Below are 21,320 nucleotides of genomic sequence, written 5' to 3'. Positions count from 1 at the left end.
TGTTTATTCGTATGGCATTTGCAAACCACGAATGGTTCATTTTTGCGAATGCTGTTCAATCTTGGTTTGTGAATCAATATCATGGAAAGGGAACAGACATTAATGGAAACCAATTTGGGTAGTTTTCTTAACGTGTTGAGAAATTTTTGGGCCTTTTGGTGTATAAGATACCAATACCGTATTCGAAAATAGGAAATGAATGAATGATGAGATTTCTGTGCGCCCTTTAAAGAGTCAAGTTTTTTTTACAAATGAGTTTTTTTCATTTAATTTCAATTAGTCTTCAAATTTTTTGGAAGGTTCGTTGTATAGTTGAACTAGATTTAATTGTTTTTGATCGTTTATGTTTTAGCAAATTTTCATGAACAAATATTCATTGGTTATTTTTTACAGCGTTTTTCCGATGATATCACGACATGGGATTGTCGTAGGTCGTAGTATTAACACAGCTTTTTCACACACATTTTTGGCTTGTGATATAGCTCAGTTGGCAAGTCTGTTGTCTCCTGAGCCGATGTCCGCGAGTTCGAGCCCAAGAGTAAACATCGAACACAGTTGTACCGGATGAGTTTTTCAATAACGATCCGCCAACTGCATCGTTGATAAAGTCGCGAATGCCATAAAGATGGTAAAACGACTATAATCGAAACAAACAAACAAACACACACATTTTTTATAACGTTACTGCATGTAACATTTTAAATTGGGTTTATTTTATATTTTGAATCCTGTTTTAAAAATTATTAGCTTTCCATTTTTAAACTTCCAACCAGATAATTTCCCAGAATTTTATATTTTCAATCAAAGTTAGCGGGGGAATAGAATCTCGTCGAATGTTTCAACCGTTTCAAAAATGAAAAACTTTCAGCCGTAGTGAATCCTTTTGCCGAACCTAGAAAAACAGATACCGGATCAACGAAGCTCCAGTAGAGCATCGAAAGCCTCTGGCAGAGCGATTTTTTTTAATCAAAACGGCAGCGGCTAGTTGCGATTGTGCGGCGGCCTGTTCCTGCGAATGCAACTATCGGTTTCGGATGCAGCAGCAACACTTCCTCCCGGATGCTCCAGAGAAAGTGCCCTGCCCGGTGATTGTAGTGACCACATCCGGTGGTGGCCAATCCGAGGAAAAACCGGAAGGGTTTTGGCACTGGAGTTGGATTGCATTTTTGTGGATGTTTCAGTTATTGCTGCTTTTAGGTGATGGCATTTATTGCTAAAACAATCGGCATTGTAGCAGTGGATAAAATGTTTTGTATATTTCAGGTTGCCTGAAAGCTTTGCTCGGAGTTGTTTACAGCAAAGTAGGGAAGTGGCGTTACGATTATGTACAGCCAGGAAAACGATATGATCAGTCCTCCAGGTGAGTAGAGTTATATGGTTTTAGTAGGAATCATCGATTTTATTTAATTGAAAGCACTCCACTAAGCTTTTAAAAGACAATCTAATATCATTCAAGAATGTCTATGAGTATTTGATTTCGAAGATTTTAACTCACCTAACAACTGTGTTGCAAACTGCGACACAATTTAACTTATGCTTAAAAAAGATAACAAAGATTCAAATTGGCTTACATATTTTTAAATTCCGTCAAATTTACCGTATTTTTGAAGGATTGGACAAATTGAAAGAAAGAAAACTACTATTACTTTTTTCTCAGATGACAAAATTATACGCAGTCTTTTGAAAGTCAACTAAAACTTACTAAAAGTTAAAAACTTTTTTTCAAAATCTTTGAAATGATCTATATATACATGTATCCAGCTGTACCTTATCCAATGTGGAAAAGAGTTTTGATGCTAAAAATCCCCAAGTGGATAGGCTCTATGCCACCTTAAATAGATTGAATTAATTTCTTTTCTTTTTACATTTCGCTGGTATCTCAGATAAATGATGTAATCTTTGGTTGAAAAAAGGCTAGGTACAGTTTGCCCGAATGTGTAAATTACAGGCCAGTCAGAAAAGATTACTTAATGTAATTTTTAAGCTTGTTTCCTGACAAATAACAGAAATATTGCATGGAAATTGTGATATTCATTATACAGGCGGCGATAAAATTTTATAAGAATTTTTGACTTCTAAACTATTTCATTTGCGTGACTTTTTAAACTCATGAATATGAATATGAATATGAATATGAATATGGAAAATTCAAAAGAAACAATACGATAAAAAAGTTAAAATCAAATCCAGCATTTAAAAAAAATACACTAAGTTAAACCATTGAAAAACAAGGTTAAAGTAGTGGGAGCTTTTTTTCTTTAAAAAAAAAAGTTTCCTCGACATTTTGTTACGTGCAGTCAGTGATAAAAGTAAGTATCCAAGAACAATTTTCACCGTCATTCTGCTTATGTGCCTTCTAAAATAGAAAATGGTAAAAAACATCTGTCAGAAAAGATTTTTTCATAAAACATCCCTTGCATACGGCACATTAGTAAAATAACGGTGGAAATTGTTCTTGGTTACCAACTTTTGTCACTCACAGACTGTATATCAAAATACTTTAAATTTAGGGCAAAATAATGTTCTACTAAATAAAACACTTCAATTAATTCAACAAGGCCAAGCTTGTAGAATTTGGATCAGGGTTTGCAAGTTAAAGCTTTTTGAATTTTGAGGACCGACTTTTTTAAGACAGGTTCTTTAAGTGTAAATTAATTTTTGCAAGGTGTAGCCAAACATACTGTGTCAGCTACCTTGTCCTACATCCAATTTAAAAAGGCGGATTTCTTCAAAGCCATTTTCATCGAATCATTTTAAGCTTTTCCTGCCCGATTCAATTGCCTACATCAGCCCCCATAAACAACCCATGAATATGGGAGCATCAAAAGCTGTTTAATTTTTTACACAATGTAAATCCCAAGCACTGCCATAAAACACACATGAATACAGTACAAACTCACTGCCCGGAACGGAATCATAAATCCCCCATACGTGTTTCTTTGCAGCTTCCGAAGATTTCTAATTAATCTTGTGTTCTTCGTCGTTTATCCTTGTGTGTGCTGCTGCCGATGCTTCGAGGAGCATGTTATTGATGGTGCCGATGCTGAAAGTGAAGATGATGGTGGTCCCGAAACGGATCGACAGCTGCACCGGCAAGGACTCTTGAAGGGCACAACGGTCATCCAGAGACAGGTGCAGTTGACGACGACGACCATAACTACGACGACTGGCAGTAGCAGCAGCAACAGTGACCCGGAGGAGCTGGAGGGCTGGATCAGCAGTGGACCGGAACAAAACCGCATTCGAGCCAAGCCGGTGCCATACCGGGATGAAAGCCGCAGGGTGGAAATGGAACAGCAACGGTCCTCGGGGCAAACTGACGATGACGACCTATCCCGGCTGCTGCTGGATATCAAGTCCAGTTCCGAGGAAATTGACCCGGATCCTGGCCAGGGAAAAAGGAAGGGTATGGGGATGGGAAGTGGTCGGGGCAGTCCCTACCGGAACATCGAAGACGAAGAGCACGATACAAAGTTCGTGCTGACGGCGATGGATCGAAGCCGGAAGTCGTTGAGAACGTTAGTATGTCCGATGCATTTGTTCACTTTTCAATCTACTTGGTCCTTGCAACATACAAGTAATCCTTAGGTGTTTATCAGGGTTGCTAGCGAATCGGGAAAACCCGGAAAAACTTTATTTACTTTATTTAAAAAGTTTATTTTTCTTCCGCTGTTATTTCTCAAAGCGATAAATATTAACAAAAAAAATACTTTTATCTTTCCAGTTATTTCAAACGGTTAAAATTAGCGGTTCACATGTGTTCACAAATCTTCAGCTTAAATGTCTAATGCATTATCGAACTATTCCGAGTACTCTATTTATTTGAAGAAGCCAACTTACTGGCTCTTCTTTTTCTGGTCTGGTTTCATAACTCCGGTATTTTTTTCGAATTTTTATGGAATTATCAACATTCTTCCTCAACAAAGTCGAAAAACAACATAGCGGCTACACTAGACTGAACCCACTGAACTGAACTGAACGCATTTTCGCTCGATGCCCTCCACCAAAGTCTTAACAGTGTCATCCGGTACCAGTTTCTCAGTTTTTTTTCCATTTTCTTAACACGTCCTTCTCGTCTTTGACTGTCTTCTTGCTCTTTCGAAGTTCCCGCTTCATCATTGCCCAGTACTGCTCCACCGGGCGCAGCTGCGGACAGTTTTGCGGGTTCATTACCTTTGGAACAAAATGGACAGAATTGGCCTCATACCACTCCAGGACACTCCAATGGCATGAAATCTGGTCAAAATAGCGGAGCTTCGTCGTGCTGCTGCAAGAACGGCAAAAGGCGCTTCTCGAGACACTCAAATTTCTAGATCTCGCCATTTACTGTGCCCTTTGTCACGAAAGGCTCACTCTTCTGTTCGCAAGAGCAGATGGCCTGCCAAACGAGATATTTGGAGGTGAACTTCCACATTTTCTTCTTCTTAAATTTGTCGTCCACATCGAACTTGCTCTTGCCGGTGAAAACTTCAACCCCGGAATTTGCTTAAAATGGGCTTTTGTATACGTTTCGTCGTCCATCACACAGCAGCCATATTTTGTCAGCATCTTCTCTTAAAGCTTCCGAGCCCGAATTTTAGCCGTCGATTGTTGCCGATCATCACGGTTTTGGAAGTTCTGTACTTTGTATGTATGTAGTCCAGCTCTCTTCTTTCATTCTGGACTTAGCTCTGCGACATGCCGATCTTTTTAGCCAAATCACGGCTTGAGAAGTTGGGATTTGCTTTAATCATCTTGTTGCGTGTGGACTGTATATGCGGATAGGAACCTTGGCTAAACAACCACTGGTGTGGCACATTTGTCCGCCCCCCTCGTGGGATTGGACCTCAAGGGACAACCACGCATGGTTGTCCCAGTTATCAGAACGCTGCCTGGAGGCCAAGGCTCGGGGGGATCTCGGTCGCCTAGTTGACCGAGATCCAAACTCTTTCGAATGTGGGCTCTGATAAGAGCCGATTAATTCCAGCGGCTGGATTCGGGACAAGCAGATGCCGGAGCAAGCACAGAAACACTGTTTTTAGCACTTCATGTTTCGTTTTATTCTCTCTTGACTATTTAATTTTCTCTTAGATGTTTCTCGGTTGGCGGTTGAATACAAACTGACTTCAGGCGCATCAAAGAAAGCGCCCTTAAATAGGCTAGCGGGAAGCGCACAATCACGTGCTTGCGTCAGAAGGAACCTCCTAGAACTTTCTAGCGAGAGCAGCCGTGTTGCTCATTTCGTTCGGTTCTCTCGCGGTAATTCATCGTCGCTCTCTCTTTCTTCAGTCGACTCGTCGGACTGAACACATCTGCTTCACCTTTCCCTCCGTCTTTTTGTTCTTCGGTCCCGGTTTGCTTCCGGCTCCTTTGCCATGGTCCAACGTCAACCGCTCCTGGAACCGCTTCAACACTCTGGAGACGGTTGAATGATGAATGTTAAACATTTATCCTAACTGCCGGTGCGACAGGTCAGGAAATTCCAGGCGTTTGAAATGATTTTGTTCTCTTGGTGTTGGTTTACCTCCATTTTCGTTGAATCGAATCACACGACTTCGAGTTTGACAGCATGTAAACAATACACATTAATTAGAAAGTGTGCAAAACCCTGTTGAATTTGTCGCAATAATTTCTTGTTAGCCCTTTACAGGTTTGGCGTAATGTGGGGTAGCGATATACTTTTCAAGAATTCATCTTTGTAACCTTGACCATTTATTGTACCTTTAGCGAAGAAAATATTTGACCACAGACCTCAGGTACAAATAGCTTGCTATACTAGAACTTTCTGTCAAATTTTTTCATCGCACGATGCAGTCGGCACCATCCCCCTCCGTCGATTTCGTATAGAATTGTGGCCCGGGAAGATGCACTTGTTGGTGTTGTCCAGAATCCATTCGTAAAGTTTCCGTGCCCTTGTTTTTGCTCGAGATTGATGCTCTACTGATTAATAAGGTACCTTCCGCTTCTTGTAAGTCTTCAAGGAGTTCCTCGCCTTGATTCTCTGAATCATCCCAATGCTGTTTTTGAACTTTTTTGACTGATCACGAGTTGATACCGATTGGTTACGTTTGATATGAGTGGCTACTTTAGCATCCAACTTGGGCTGACTGGAACCAAGCAGATCCTTCAAGGACGACTCGTTACCATATTTGGCAAAGATACTTTTCACATTTGTGTGGTGTACTTTGACCCGTTTTGCGATTTGGTTGTAGGTAACACCCTACCGTTTCCATTGCACCAAGTGTGCAGAATTTTCTTTCTAGTTTCAAGATCAATACGAACCATAGCGAAGATGGAAAAAAAACTAATGCGAACAAATTGATTGCAGAACACTTTTTATGCATGTAAACAAACTTTGGTTCCTCTTGCTATGTCGAATTCACAATCGAGAACAATAGATCATTGATTGCTGATGACAGGTGATGATGATAAACGCGGTAAAAAAGTTGGGTTCGTGGTAACACAATAGTGTTTCCAAATATTCTTGGTAAGAGTATCAAAGTACTTATTCAGAAATGAGTACTTCCTCGGTTAGGGAAGATGATAAGTGGAGAGTGAGGCCGATGACATAGTGAGTGCGATGCGATGCGAATCAGCGGAAAATTTACGGACGCAGCCTACGCGAACTCGAGCGGCGGAACAAATTGACATCTGCTTCGCCGCGTTGAGTATGTCAGGTTTAAGCGATTCACATACATTTTCATCAAATGTGGTTCATCGCATTGAATCGCATTCACCGCATCGCATCGCATCGTATTCACTATGTCATCGGCCTGAGACAATAGCAATCGCTAATGAATTGTGTATTGATGTAATGACTAGACTGGCGAGACATGAATAAAAATAACTCTATTCCACCACTGAAGCCTGCGTTTTCAACATAATGTTTTGGTCAACCGTTGCTTGAAATTAAGAACTATCTATTAGATTTTTAGGTATGCATGCATATTTACAAATGCAGTATAATAAAAACCTGGAAAATCAAAATTTTTAACTGGGAAAAACCTTGAAAGTTTCAAAACGTAAAATCGCTAGCAACCCTGCTTTATGTTAGTGGATTTGAGATAATTCCTGAAAAGTAAAAACATTTTTACATGATTTCCAAGTTTTCCACCCTCTTCTAGAGCCCAGCCTCCAAGAGCCCCATAGGAGCATCGACAGAAACCCGAGATGCAGCTGAAACTCTGGTGCGGAAATTGTTGCAAGCCAAAATTGTTTACCGTCGGTTAACATTTCCGTGTGGTCATGTGAAAATTGCGCCAAATCAACCGTACTCAATCCAAGGCTACTTTATCCCGCTGGACCGTAACAGTTTTCAATATTTTTCCCACGCTCTGCTCCATCAGTTCTGGACGGTGGTGAAAGACCGCGAGGTATGGGTTGATTCTTACAAGTTACTTGAGCCCTCCGATTAGAAACTCTTTTCTCGGTTTCTTTACAGAACAACCCGAAAGTGATAAGAATTGAACCTCAAGCTCTGCTTACCAAAAGTTTCACGAAAACCTATCAATCGAAAGTGGATGTACTGTCGCAAAATGATCTTTTTGTGCGCCCGCCAAGGGATGCGCCCTGTATCAATGTTGAAGTTTTAAACTGAATCCATGAAGTAAATAAACCATTAAATTCAAACTACATACCGTAAACAAAAATATTTATAAGGAAAATTCCTAGAACAGATATAGAAATTCTTCTGCGAAATATGATAGTATATTGTACATCCTATCTACAAGCATCACAAATTCTTCTCAGTTTCTCAAATCATATTCAATCTTCAAATCGTAGAAAATTTCAACTGTTACCGAGAACAACCAAGGGGTACATAGCAAGATGCGATATTACTCATAAAGTGTGTCCACGATGAAATTGCCACACACAAAATTAATTCGCAAAATTCGAGTTTTCATCCAATTGCCATCAAACTTTCAGGGATTGAAAAATAACTATTAAACTTCATTTTACTTTCACTCGTATGTTATTTACAGTCCATACGCAAATGCCCGCACCTTGGCCTCAACCCCGGCTATAAGATTCTGCACAAGCTGTGAATCAACCGTTTTTTGCATGTAAACCCATACTTTCTTAAGCTCCTCGACTGTCTTCACTACCTTAGGTCGTTAAAGAAGGTGTTGCTTCAAAATCGCCCAGTACTTCTCGATGGGGCGGAGCTCCGGAGTGTTGAGAGGGTTGAACATTTTCGGCACGAAATTGACCTTATTGTCCACATACTATTTCAGCATATCCTTGGAGTAGTGGCGTGAGGCCAAATCAGGCCAGAAGATTGTTGGGACGTTGTGGGCCTTCAGAAGAGGAAGCAGCCGCTTCTGGAGGCCCTCTTTCATGTACACCTGTCCGTTCATCGTGTCCTGGGTCACGAAAAGTGCACTCCGCTTCCCGCACGTCCAGATGGCTTGCCAAACCAGGAATTTATTCGCAAATTTGGACATCTTCTGAGTGCGGACAAGCTCCGGAACGCTCGCTGAACTTATCCTTGGCCGTGAAAAATTGGTTGCCGGGAATCTGTTTCAATACGCAGAAGGTGTGTAATAGACTGAGTCGATTTGGGGTCATTTTTGAATTTCTCAAACCCTGGGGTCTAAAAAGCTTCGTCTTAGTCCAAAACTCATCCATGATTTTTTGCAGAATTTTTAAGTAATGTTTACATGAGTAAATTTGAACTTTTAGTTTTGTATGGGAAAATTGAATGTTTTGCATTGAAAATTCAACTTCATTTTTGTTTCTTCTGTGGAACCGAGCCAGTTGACAGTTTTTATGCCAATTTATAAAATTCCTAGAGGAAATTTTCTGGTGAACAACTTCGTCGAAGACCGTAATTTCGTATCTGTAGTAATAATAGTAGTCTAAAAATAACATAGAAGCAGAGAAAAATAGATCGACGAACAGTCACAGAATAAATGTTCATGTGATTTCGCTCAGTGCTAGAAAAAAAAAGAGGAGAGAAAAAAATGAACTAAGGGAATGCGAATTCTTTCTAAATACGAGCAAAAGAGAGAGATGGAGAGAAAACCCGAACGTCGGAAAGATCATTCTGAAAACTATTCTCTACGCGAACGGTCGTTGTTTCGTTGATCGAGGAGGTGTTATCAGTTAACCAAAAGTGTAATTTAATTGGAAAGAAAATAGTGTAGTGTTAGGCGGAAAATGAGTGACATTCACGACAGAAATGGCGCGGTCGATGCTCCGACCAGTAAAGGCAGAAACACAATACAGCGTCGGTCGTCGCGTCACGTCAGCGGTCAACGCTGTCGATAAGTACTAAAACGCGGACGCGACGCACCCGACGATTTTTGCATCAAAATTCAGCGTCAAGAGACATCTTAGATCTTAGAATTCAAATTAGAAATTTGACTAACCTGAAGCACAAATAAAAAAAAAAAAAAAAAAAAAAAACAAAGTAGCTAGGTTTCAAACAATGATTTGAAAAAAACCTTAAGCAATAAAAAAAAAATAAATAAATAAATAAATTTTATAGAATCGTTGTAAAGATTTAGAAAAGAAATTGTTGAATTGTTGAATTTAATTTTCAGAAAACAAAAGCAACAAAAATAAATTGGATCAAGCGTTGAAGGATCTGGACCAAGCAAATTCAAAAGCGGCTAGACTTGAAAACGAATTGGAAAAGGCTCTTGAAACCATCCAATCCCTTCAAACCAGGCTTTTTAAGCCAAGGGAAACCGGTGTTGACTCTTCTGAAATAAACAGTGTGGAATTTGGAGGCGATTTGGGTCCAAGTAGTACGCATCGCTCGAGCCAGGCAAATCGGAACGCATATCAAGAACAATTGGCCATACCTATCAACGAGAATTCAGAACATACGAACATTCAATCGACGGCTGTCATTCAGGACAAACCTCAACCATCGCAATCTAATCGTTCGGCTATGGTAGTTCGTAATGCCTGTACTCAGCCTTTAACGCCAAGCTTTGAGGAATCACGTTTCATGTCATCCATTCAGCAAATCTCAATATCTTCAATTAACATACAGGAGTGTAAATCATCCGTTGACGGAGAAGACTTGGGGCGTGCAGATTTTGAAGAGTGGAAGGAATTGTTATTGGGGTCACTAAAACTTGCCGGAGTTAGTGATGAGGTCATGCAATTCACCGTTTTTAAACTCAAGGCGGGTCAGCGTCTAATAACCATTCTTAAGAACACTAAATCTGCTAAAGACGCACCAGACGAAACTGTTCTTCCATTTTCAAATGTTATCCATCGCCTGACAGCTTATTTTTCATCAGGATCTGCCGTTTTGCTACATCGCAGAAAATTGACTCTTTTGAAACAAAACATTGGAGAATCGGATCTCATGTACATAACTAGGGTTGGTGCAATGGCTAGACTATGCGAGTTTGAGCATAAGGAATTTTCCGAGATAGTACATACCATAGCTAGTCATGCCCATAACAAGGAAGTACGTTCGATGGCTTTAAAGTTATTAAGTCGTAACGGTTCATTTTCCGATCTAGTTGATAAGGTCAGAGAGTTGGAAACCATCCGCTTAAACGAGGAACACTATCAACTACAATACGACAATCAACAGGCGGCCCTCTTGGCAACGGTAAATTATTCTCACTCTGGATACAAATATCGTGGTTCTTCGTCAAGAGGTTCGTTCAACAGTCGTAAACCGTATTATAACGACGCAAGGTTCCGAAACGAAACTAGTTTGGCCAATACAAGAAGAATAGTAAGTGGTCATCGTGGTCCTACAAATACGATTCGTTGCTCTTTCTGTACTAGCAATAAGCATTCGAAAGAAGAATGCAGAGCTATGTTTAAAATCTGTCGCAGATGTGGAGAAAGAGGTCACATTGAACGTATCTGCAAAGAAGTGACACACAGGACAACATCCGGACGACAATCAGGACAGCAGAGATCCATCGGCTATGGTAATGTGAAACCCGAGGTTGCCAACGTGGCCTTAGTTGAAAAAATCGACGAGGAACAGCCCGTTGAAAACGTAGGTACCGATCTCGATTAATTTTAATTCGAGCACTTTTTAGCTTTTCCTTGATTCTCGTATTGAAAAAAAATTAAATAAATCTTATGCTGATTCATGTTCGACATTTAACATTTTCATATTAATATAGGATTACAAATCGTACAGTGAAAAGACAGCTCTAAAAATTTCAAAAGATAACATGTGCATTGAATGCAATAAATATTGAATGTAGCAAAAAAAAAATGATGAATTTAATTTTCTAATTTAACAGACACAACGTGTTTCGAGCAATGAGGCACATTTCGTATTAAGTATGAATGAAGTAACGGATTCTACCATCGATAATGGAATAATAGAAGCGAAGATAGCTGGAATCTCCTGCAAATTTTTAATTGACTCAGGAGCCCAAGTGAACACGCTTTCATTGCACAGTTTTAAAGAATGCAGTCGCGAAAGGGATTTCTTGTGTAAAATTATAAATGTCCAGAACAAATCTGATCGGCCATTGAAAGGGTATGGTTCAGGAGGAGAGATAAAAGTCGAATTAACATTTGAAGCTTTATTATTCGTATCGAATAATCGATCGATGTACCTAGAAAAGTTTTACGAACTTCCCAATCGCTCATTGGTAGACCAACTGCTTTACGTTATTCTATATTGATGTTGGGACGAGGAGTACCAGTTAGTCAGCCGAATTCTTTTCTAGATTCGGTTACTCCGGGAGAGATTGCGTTCTTAGATAACCAAGGAGGAACATTCCCGAAATTTAGAATTCCTCCCGTAAAAATAGAATGCGACGAATCTAAATCCGCTTCTCGTAACGTATTCATGAACGTACCAATTGCAATAAAACCATTGGTAGCACAGCGATTAAAGCAACTGGTTGAGGCGGATATAATCGAACCAGTCACGGATAAGATGATTGATTTGTTCTGTTCATCAATGATTGTAATCCCAAAGGGCAAAGAAGATTTCAGACTCGTTATTGATTTGAGAGGTCCGAATCGCGTGATAAACCGAACGCCATTTTCTATGCCTACCCTTGAGAGAATATTAGCGGAATTAGATGGTGCCAAATGGTTCTCGACAATAGATTTGTGTAATGCGTTCTTTCATATCGAGTTGGACGAAGCCTCTCGCCATTTGACCAACTTCTGTACGGAATTTGGCATGTTTCGGTGCATCAGATTGCCATTTGGATTGTGCAATGCTCCTGATTTATTTCAGGAGGCCATGCAATGTAAGATACTCAAAGATTGTCCAGGCGTTAAGAACTACCTTGACGATATACTCGTGTACGGCAAGACTAAGGAAGAGCATGATAGAAACCTGAAAACAACTCTGGCAAAACTTACCGAACATAACGTATAGATAAACGAAAAGAAATGCGTTTACGCTAGCCAGTCTGTCAAATTCCTCGGATTCCAGCTGACTTCGGAAGGCTGGGAAATAGAAAATGAGAAAGTTAATGCCATTAAGAAATTTACAACCCCTACAAGTTGTTCAGAAGTAAAAAGTTTTTTGGGCCTTGTCACTTTTGCAGACAAGTTCATTCTGCATAGGGCTACAAAAACTGAAAAGTTGAGGGCTCTAGCAAATGCACCCAAATTTTACTGGACACCAGAAGAAGCAAAGGAATTTTCTTTCCTACAAAATGAAGCTTTGAAATTGATCAAAAGACTTGGATACTATAGCTCAACAGATCCTATAGAGCTGTTTGTTGATGCTTCGCCAATAGGTTTAGGCGCTGTGCTGGTGCAATACAACACAGAAGGCAGGCCGCGAATTATAGCTTGTGCGTCTAAAGCTCTAACGTCAGCCGAGAAAAAGTACCCCCAAACACAAAAAGGCTTTGGCGGTAGTGTGGGGTACGGAGAGATTTGCATTTTACCTACTAAATAGAGCTTTTATTATCAAAACGGACGCTGAAGCCAACGAATTCATTTTTGACGGTTACCATCGCATTGGCAGAAGGGCTACAACACGTGCGGAATCCTGGGCGCTTCGATTGCAGCCATACAGGTATACAATTGAACGGGTATCGGGAAGAGACAATATCGCTGATGTTCTTTCAAGATTGGTTGAAGTATCCCAAACACCACAAGCTTTTGAAGAGGATTGCGACGAGCATTACTTATTCGCTCTAGGAGTTGGAGAAATGGAAATAACCATTCGAGATATCCAGGAAGAAACGGAGAAAGATGAAGAGTTTGAAAGGCTTAAGGCAGCATTAGACAGCAATGTGTGGCCAAAGGAATTGAGAAACTATGAGGCTCAGTCCTTCCGTTTGCTCTCCGAAAAAAAAGCAATGAAATCAGCCCACGGTGGCCACATAGGAGAGGTTGCCATGAAAAGGATATTGCGGGAGTATTTCTGGTGGCCAAATATGTCTAAAGAGGCAATACAATTTGTTAAAAGATGTTTGACATGTGCAATGCTATCCCGCAAACAACCACCTATTCCACTATCTTTGCGAGATCTTCCAGATGGTCCGTGGCAAGTAATTCAAATCGATTTTTTATCCTTACCTGGATTTGGATCGGGGGAGTTACTTGTCATCGTCGATACCTACTCACGATACCTCACGGTGATTGAAATGAAACGTATGGACGCCGAATCAACGAATGCTGCTTTATGCGAAACGTTTAAAACCTGGGGTTTGCCGAAAGCCATCCAGAGTGACAATGGGCCACCATTCCGAAGTACCGCTTTTTGTGAGTTTTGGCTAGAAAAAGGAGTTCAAGTGCGTAAATCAGTGCCATTAAGTCCTCAATCAAACGGTATGGTTGAGCGACACAATCAAGGTATTATTAAGGCGTTGGCAGCATCTAAATTAGATGGAACCAACTGGAGACTTACCTTAGATCATTATGTTCATAAGCACAATACATTAGTTCCACATGCCAGGTTAAATTTGACGCCTTTTGAACTGATGGTAGGGTGGCGATATCGCGGGACCTTTCCATGTTTATGGAACCAAAAACCCGTCGACAGAACTGAGGTACGGGAGAGAGATGCTGAAGCCAAACTTGCGAGCAATAAATATGCTGATACGCGACGTGGAGCGCGGGTTTCGGACGTTAAGGTGGGGGACAAGGTCCTTCTTGCGCGTCAAAAGCGTTCGAAAACTGATCCAACGTTTTCATCGGAAGTTTACAAAGTCATCGCAAGACAAGGTGCGAGAGTGGTTGTAATGAATAGGAACGGTGTTCAATATGATCGCAATATTCAGGAAATCAGAAAGGTTCCACTTCACGATCCCGAATTAGAAACTAGCACAGAACATTCAACGGCAGCCACACCAAGGCTGATCGACGGAAAACCGGTGTTGTACTCCGAAAACAGAGAACCAAGTCACGAGAGAGTTGATTCCGAAACTGAACCAACCGGCCTTTGCGAACCCGATAAACACAACCTTCGTTCACGACAATCGATTAAAAGACTGGCTAAATTCAACGATGCTTATGTTTACCATGTTTCCTGGTGATTCAATATCACGGTCCGGTAATGCGAAATTAAACTTTATCGAACACAGAATAATCAAAATTTTCCCGTAGGTTCCGATGTTTACTTTTATTTATCATCTGACAGACGAATGACGACGAATCAGCATCACACATCAGATAGGGATGCTCAAGATTTTAGATAGATAAAGTCTGTGACGTTCGAATGATTTTCATGGGATGCGCAAGATAAAATAAATTTTCACTGAAAATTCTCAATTGAATTACATGTAAATTTTGCAATTAATATAAACATATACACGTATATTATTTGTTTCTAACAAAACTTATAGCAAAAAAAAAAAAAGAAAAATACCTATATCGATAATAGCATTAGTGGACCTGTAGAGGAGGAAACTAATGTAGTAATAATAGTAGTCTAAAAATAACATAGAAGCAGAGAAAAATAGATCGACGAACAGTCACAGAATAAATGTTCATGTGATTTCGCTCAGTGCTAGAAAAAAAAGAGGAGAGAAAAAAATGAACTAAGGGAATGCGAATTCTTTCTAAATACAAGCAAAAGAGAGAGATGGAGAGAAAACCCGAACGTCGGAAAGATCATTCTGAAAACTATTCTCTACGCGAACGGTCGTTGTTTCGTTGATCGAGGAGGTGTTATCAGTTAACCAAAAGTGTAATTTAATTGGAAAGAAAATAGTGTAGTGTTAGGCAAAAAAGTTATTAGCTGTTAAACGGAGGTATGTCTTTTCGCATTGATAAACAATAAATTCAATTGACATCCCTGCAGGGTGCCTAGCGAGGTATTGCATGACTACTTTTCATGCAATACTTCGCGAGTCTCCAGCAGTGATGTCAATTGAATTTATTGTTTATCAATGCGAAAAGACATACCTCTGTTAAACAGCTAATAACTTTTTTGCCTAATAAGATACGAAATTCTAGTGTTCGACAAAGCTGATCAGCGGAAAATTTCCTTTAGGAATTTTATAAATTGGCATTAAAACTGTTTGCTGGCCCGGTTCCACAGAAGAAACCAATATGAAGTTGATTTTTCAGTACAAAATATTCAATTTTCCCATACAAACTTAAAAGTTCAAATTTACTCATGTAAACGTTCCTTAAAAATTCTGCAAAAAATCATGGATGAGTTTTGGACTAAGACGAAGCTTTTTAGACCCCAGGGTTTAAGAAATTAAAAAATGACCCCAAATCGACTCAGTCGAGTGTGTAAACCTTTTTATTAAGTTAGGCAGGATCTCAACGTTCACAGTAAACGAAAATTACCGAGTTCGGTATTTTTTTTACCGGAATCCTAACATGTGTAAATCGTTAAACTGTTCGGTAATTTTAGCGGTAAAAAATAAACGAACATCGGTAAATGAAAAATCGATTTACCGATGTTCGTTTATTTTTTACCGAAAAAATTACCGAACAGTTTAACGATTTACACATGTTAGGATTTCGGTAAAAAAATTACCGAACTCGGTAATTTTCGTTTACTGTGTTGACTATCACTTTCACCATCGATGTCTATTGTTTTTTCGACCTCTCTCGGCAGTTTTACTTCATTTTGTTTTTTTAAAAGGTCGTATAGCATTACTTGTAAATTTGAATGTTTCTTGAACTAGGTACCTACCCATCTTATTACAAAAGACCGAATCAACTGGTACGGTAATTCTAGTGTTAAAGTACAATATCCGGTGCTCTCTTATTATATGATTGGCACTGGGCAATAAAATACCAGATTACACCAATTTGCCGCGATTGGTAAGCGCGAGAAATAGGTACATGTTTCCATAAGAACCTATTTGCTTACCTACATTCTTGTGTCGCACATCCCACCCAAGAGCTCGAGTGCTGCGCAACCGTTCGCTTCCAAATTACGACAATGGCCCGCGTTTCGAAATCAAAACATAGCCAGGGCTGACTTGCGCTCGGCAGGAGATGCGTTTCTGGATAGGTGCCTTCTCGCCACGCCATGCGCACAACGCAGACGGTTGCCTGCCTGCATCCGCGCACGACGACGCTCTCATTGTCATTCAGGAGGTTTAAACTGTGCCGCCGGAGTAAAATTTAAGATATGATGTTGTGTATATTACGGAATACGCGCCGATGTCTTATAACGATGCCTCGGCGTCGCCGTCGTCGGTTAAGTTCAGCCAGCAGACTTTCATCCAGTCCTCTAGCCTAGTGCGCCGTCTTATTGGTTTTTATGCTCTAGTCCCGGGTACTCGCGGCCTTAGTATAGCGTCGATCTCTCCGGCGGGCGATCGATCGATCGAGCGCATTTGACGCGATTTATCACTTACTGCTATCGCGTGGACGTGTGTGATTTGTCAACGAGCTTCAGGTGTAAGCTTCTTGTTGTTTTTTTTTTAAATTTATTTTCGATACGTGTTTGGTGATAGAGGTGCTCGGTGAGATATCGGTCGGCTCGAGCAAGTTGCCCTTGTAGCAACTTTAGGCCGGTTGCCGGTTCGAGAAAAACGTGTTTCGTCGACGAGATTCGAGTGTTTTTTGTCGCGTGTGCCTATTTACGAAAACAAACAGCCTACCTCTATCTCCCGTTTCGCGATTCGTTTCGCACTCGTGCCGATCTTTGGCTCTGTGGCCTAGTGGCCGGGTGGTGGGTGGAAAGCAGTTGTGAAAGGCAATTCATCTAACATGATCCGCTTCTGGAGGTGTGTCATTTAGACCTGCTCATCGCTCTTGTGAATCTTGTGATATGTTGATGTTTGCCTCTGCCGTCGCCAACGCGCGATGGTGATCAATTAGAATCGGTGAAGCGGCAGCAGTTTTGGGAATTGAAGAAGCTTAACGTGTAGCTATCGGTCTCCCTATCTGTATACCATGCGATGCCTCCCTGTCGCTCTAGTTCGTAGATCGTCTTCGCCTCGGTGTGGTGCGTGGATGAAGTGAATCATCTCGCGTTGTGGGTGTGCGACTCCGGGTCTTGGTGCGTATTCCGTAATAAAACATGAGCCGCACCAGTGATAAATAAAAAAAATCGGGCAGCGTACCACATGGTAGACTCCTGAGCGCCTGTTTTCTTGTTTTACTTGGTAAATGCTCTTGTGCAACTTCGAGAGAAGTTCATATCTGGTACGGCGGTTTCGGTTATTTACTAAACGGCGGAGAAAAGTGGAGGCGACGAAATTACCCGCTGCGGGGGTGTGGATGTGCAGAGGCATCTCACAAGATGCAAGTGAAAGTGAAATCTCTGGTACATGAGCTGCAAATCCGCGGAGAGGAAAAGTGCATCTCGTGTGCGGTCATCCGGTACAGCGCTTGTTGTTGTTTTGTTTCGTACTAGAGAGCAAGAGAAGAAGAAAAAACATCAGGCGAATGGAGCAAAAGTTTGTTGGTGTTGTTGTTCTATGAAATGTACTAGTCATTTCACGTGTCTAAAATTGAAAGAAAACCAGTTCACTACATAAAGAAGGTTTTCCCAAACAAATTCAAATCAAAACATTGGAAAGGTGTTAAGGGAAACCGACTTAAAACGTTGTTAACGTTTGGAAGAGTATCCTCTCCAAGCTTCTGCAAGTATCTTTGAATACTCGGTCCGGGCGTCTACATAGAAAGGTAATACGCGGCATGGAGTGATTTGATTGGAGCAGTCAGCTCGGCTGACGATTCCCTTATAAAGAATGTTCCCTTGGAATATCTCGTTTGAGTCGAACGGTTTGACTCATGTCGTGTGTGTATAGTTTCTGCTTTCGATGGTTTATAAAGCAAATCCGCTATCATGGCTACTTGTCCAGCCAGTCAGTTTACAAGATATCTTGTTGGATTTCTGAAGCGATTACCTGTTTAAATTATCTTAATCTCGTTAATTCTACATGACACATTCTAAATATGTGCTTGTTGTCAGAGATTCGAAATTTTCAAACAACTCTAAAAGTAAAATTCCATAGCAAAAAATTACTTTGAACTTAAAGATAAATACAACCTAGAAATTTAGTTTCAAGAAATAACCTCCAATTAAAAAAAAACTGGTCGGCAGATGCACACAGTGTGTTGGATTGGAAATTTAAAAAGCTTCTGGCATACTTATCCAATCCATGTTGTTGTGGTCTGTCATATTTCTACATACATTTCTTACCTGTACCCAATGAAAATGTTGCAAAATTTCAATACCGATTGGGGCTAACTTAGGGATAACACATGTTCTCTGTTTTGAGTATTTGCACTATTTCTCGTAAGAAAAGTCGAAGTATTTTGGTACTTGATAACAATTTTCATAAAAATAGTCTTAAAAATTGTCCGACTTGTGTCCCATTTTAAGTTGATTTTGTATGGGGACTCCCTTCCATAAAAAGTGAGATTCTTGAAACTATTATGCAAACCATCTCTGACCCTAAAAACTCTCGGATACCAAATTTCACTTCAATCCGACCATCCGACTAAACGTGATGGTGTTACAAAGGCGACGCGTCCATATTTATATACATAAAGAGCGAACACGAAATCATAGCGACACATTCAACAGGGCATAACTTTTTTACCATTGGGTAAAAATCAACCAAATTTTCCCATTTTCTCATTGATGTGCATTGTTTGCATGCTGTCAAACTCGAAGTCGTTTTTTTCGAATCAACGAAAATGACGCGAGTCGAGAGAACAAATTCTTCCAAACACCTGGAATTTCCTGACCTTTCGCACAGCCAGTAGGGAAAAATGTTAAACATTCACCATTCAACCGTCTCCAGAGTGTTGAAGCGGTCCCAGGAGCGGTTGACGTAGATCACGGCAAAGGAGCTTGAAGAAAACCGGGACCGAAAAACAAAAAGAGGGAGATAAAGTTTAAGCGCATGATTAAAGCAAATCCCAACGTCTCAAGCCGTGATGCGGCTTAAAAGATCGGCATGTTGCAGAACTACGTCCAGAATGGAAAGAAGAGAGCTGGACTACATGCATACAAGGTACAGAACTTCCCAAACCGCGATGATCGGCAACAATCAACGACTAAAACTCGGGCAAGGAGGCTCTTCGAGAAGATGCCGGCAAAATATGTCTGCTGTGCGATGGACGACGAAACGTATATAAAGGCCGATTTTAAGCAAATTCCTAGGTTGGATTTTCTCACCGGCAAGAGCAAGTTCGATGTGAACGACAAATTTTAGAAGAAGAAAATGTCGACGTTCGCCTCCAAATATCTCGTTAGGCAGGCTATCTTCTCTCGCGGACTGAGGAGTGACCCTTTGGTGACAAATGGTACAGTAAATGGCGAGATCTACAACATCTGAGTGGCTATTTTGGCCAGATTTGGCATCATGTCACAATTCTAAAAGTGTCCTGGAATGATATGAAGCCAGTTCTGTCCATTTCGTTCCAAAAGTCATGAACACGCAAAACTGTCCGGAGCTGCACCCGGTGGAGCAGTACTGGGCAATAATGAAGCGAGAACTTACACTCAAAGCTCCATCGATTAACTTTTCTTTTGATTTTCAAAGTAAATATATGTTTGAAACTGCTCTGAAATTTTGATTGTTTCTTAACATTATAAGGAAATTGCACGGAAAATAAAAAAAAAGGTAAAATTTACCTTTTTGCGAGGTGATTTTTTTCCACCCCTCTTTCGAGGTAAATTTCCTCTTTTTTTCATTCACCTATCAAAAAAGTAAATTTTATCTTTTTTTCAATTCACCTAGCAAAAAGGTAAATTTTACCTTTTTCGCATTCACCTACCAAAAACAGTAAATAATACCGTTTTCCCATTCACTTTTTTAAAGGGCTTTTTCGCTGTTCTGGTTATTCTCCAAATTAAATTAAACAAAGACACAAATTCATTCAAGATTTGGTTTTTATTTTTCATTACCTATGAGAATAATATTTTGGGAATCTATGTTTCAATAATTTTTTTTCTTCCGACGATCCGGCTCGGTAAACTGCTTTTTTTTTCTTGCATGTTCCGTTTTGTCGGATGAGGACACTTTTGCATCCTCTCGGATATCAACGCTGTCTTTTCCCTGTCCTTCCGCGTCACCATGGCCGCTGAATCCTCATAGAATAAGTACATTCCTTTCCTTCTCCGTTCGGCTCATCCGGCCAGCTGGGGGATAATATTGGATGTTCCGGAATCATGAGGAAAACACTTTCGTAGCTCATTTATCCTAATCTGCAATATAGTTTTTTAATAAGAACTAGCGCAACAAAATTAAATCTAATCCAATTTTTTCCTTTCTGTTCCTATTTTCGCGTATTGCACACGAAACAAAACTTATTCCTGAATGAAAAAATAACTTAACCTCAACGGGTTCGAAAAATAGTTACCTTTATTTCGAGGTGAATGGTACCGTTTGTTTAGCGCAAACCAGGTCGACTTCACCTCGCTACGAGGTAAGCTTTACCTCGAAGAGGTAGAAAGTACCTTATTTGAATTTAACTTTTTTCCAGGTGAATTATACTTTTTTATTCAGCTCAATTCAGGTGAACATCATCTCGCTACGAGGTAAGATTTACCTTTTTTGGATTCCTTTTTTTCTCGGTGAATTGTACCTTTTTCCAATCTCGATTCAGGTAAATTTTACCTCGCTGTGAGGTGAGTTTCACCTCGAAGAGGTAGAAGTTAACTTTTTGGCTTTCACGAGCGTTCACCTTGCTATCTCGGTAAATTTTACCTTTTTATTATTTTCCGTGGGGCATGACATTTTTGGTGTCTCAATATTTCGTATTCGCCCTTAATCAGATTCAAAAATGCCGACGGAAGAATGAGCATTGAACTCAAAATGACATTCTTAATTCGTCTTGCCAGTTGCACCACTTTGCCATGTGTTCTACCTGGATCAGTTGGAGGACGAGGCTATACGCTAGAGGCATACGCAACGCGGTTGCCCTGGAAGGACTAATTGAGCAGCGTTTGAACAGCTTGCTAATGCCAGTAGTGTGCAAACCTGTGCCAATCATGTGCG

General features: G+C 40.4%; 2 protein-coding genes across 3 annotated transcripts; both read left to right on the top strand.

Annotated features, from left to right (window-relative positions):
* The first annotated feature begins 882 nt into the window (after positions 1–882).
* On the top strand, positions 883–7,585 carry LOC129740464 (uncharacterized). 2 transcript variants are annotated; one of them, XM_055732148.1, is made up of 5 exons: positions 883–1,197; positions 1,264–1,360; positions 2,946–3,522; positions 7,104–7,352; positions 7,421–7,585. In XM_055732148.1, the coding sequence occupies exons 1-5, from the start codon at positions 1,035–1,037 to the stop codon at positions 7,574–7,576; spliced, it is 1,242 nt and encodes a 413-aa protein (XP_055588123.1). In that variant the 5' UTR covers positions 883–1,034; the 3' UTR covers positions 7,577–7,585. The 2 variants fall into 2 exon arrangements, with proteins under 2 accessions (XP_055588123.1, XP_055588124.1); XM_055732149.1 differs by lacking the exon at positions 7,421–7,585 and having other exon boundaries at positions 2,946–3,518; positions 7,104–7,274.
* A 5,950-nt stretch (positions 7,586–13,535) lies between these two features.
* LOC129738017 (uncharacterized protein K02A2.6-like) lies at positions 13,536–14,426 on the top strand. Its single transcript, XM_055729192.1, has one exon. The coding sequence runs from the start codon at positions 13,536–13,538 to the stop codon at positions 14,424–14,426; it is 891 nt and encodes a 296-aa protein (XP_055585167.1).
* Positions 14,427–21,320: the final 6,894 nt, after the last annotated feature.

Source organism: Uranotaenia lowii, chromosome 1 (genome assembly GCF_029784155.1).
Source record: "Uranotaenia lowii strain MFRU-FL chromosome 1, ASM2978415v1, whole genome shotgun sequence".
Classification (NCBI taxonomy): Eukaryota; Metazoa; Arthropoda; class Insecta; order Diptera; family Culicidae; genus Uranotaenia; species Uranotaenia lowii.
Note: the sequence above shows the minus strand (reverse complement) of the source record. Positions and strands in the feature narration are given on the sequence as shown.

What these genes read in the sequence shown, in the direction of transcription:
- LOC129740464 (XM_055732148.1), top strand. Translation starts at nt 1,035, where the DNA reads ATGCAGCAGCAACACTTCCTCCCGGATGCTCCAGAGAAAGTGCCCTGC. An exon ending in TCAGTTATTGCTGCTTTTAG is followed by an intron (nt 1,198 to 1,263) that starts GTGATGGCATTT and finishes TGTATATTTCAG; the next exon opens with GTTGCCTGAAAGCTTTGCTC. An exon ending in CGGTGGTGAAAGACCGCGAG is followed by an intron (nt 7,353 to 7,420) that starts GTATGGGTTGAT and finishes GTTTCTTTACAG; the next exon opens with AACAACCCGAAAGTGATAAG.
- LOC129738017 (XM_055729192.1), top strand. Translation starts at nt 13,536, where the DNA reads ATGAAACGTATGGACGCCGAATCAACGAATGCTGCTTTATGCGAAACG.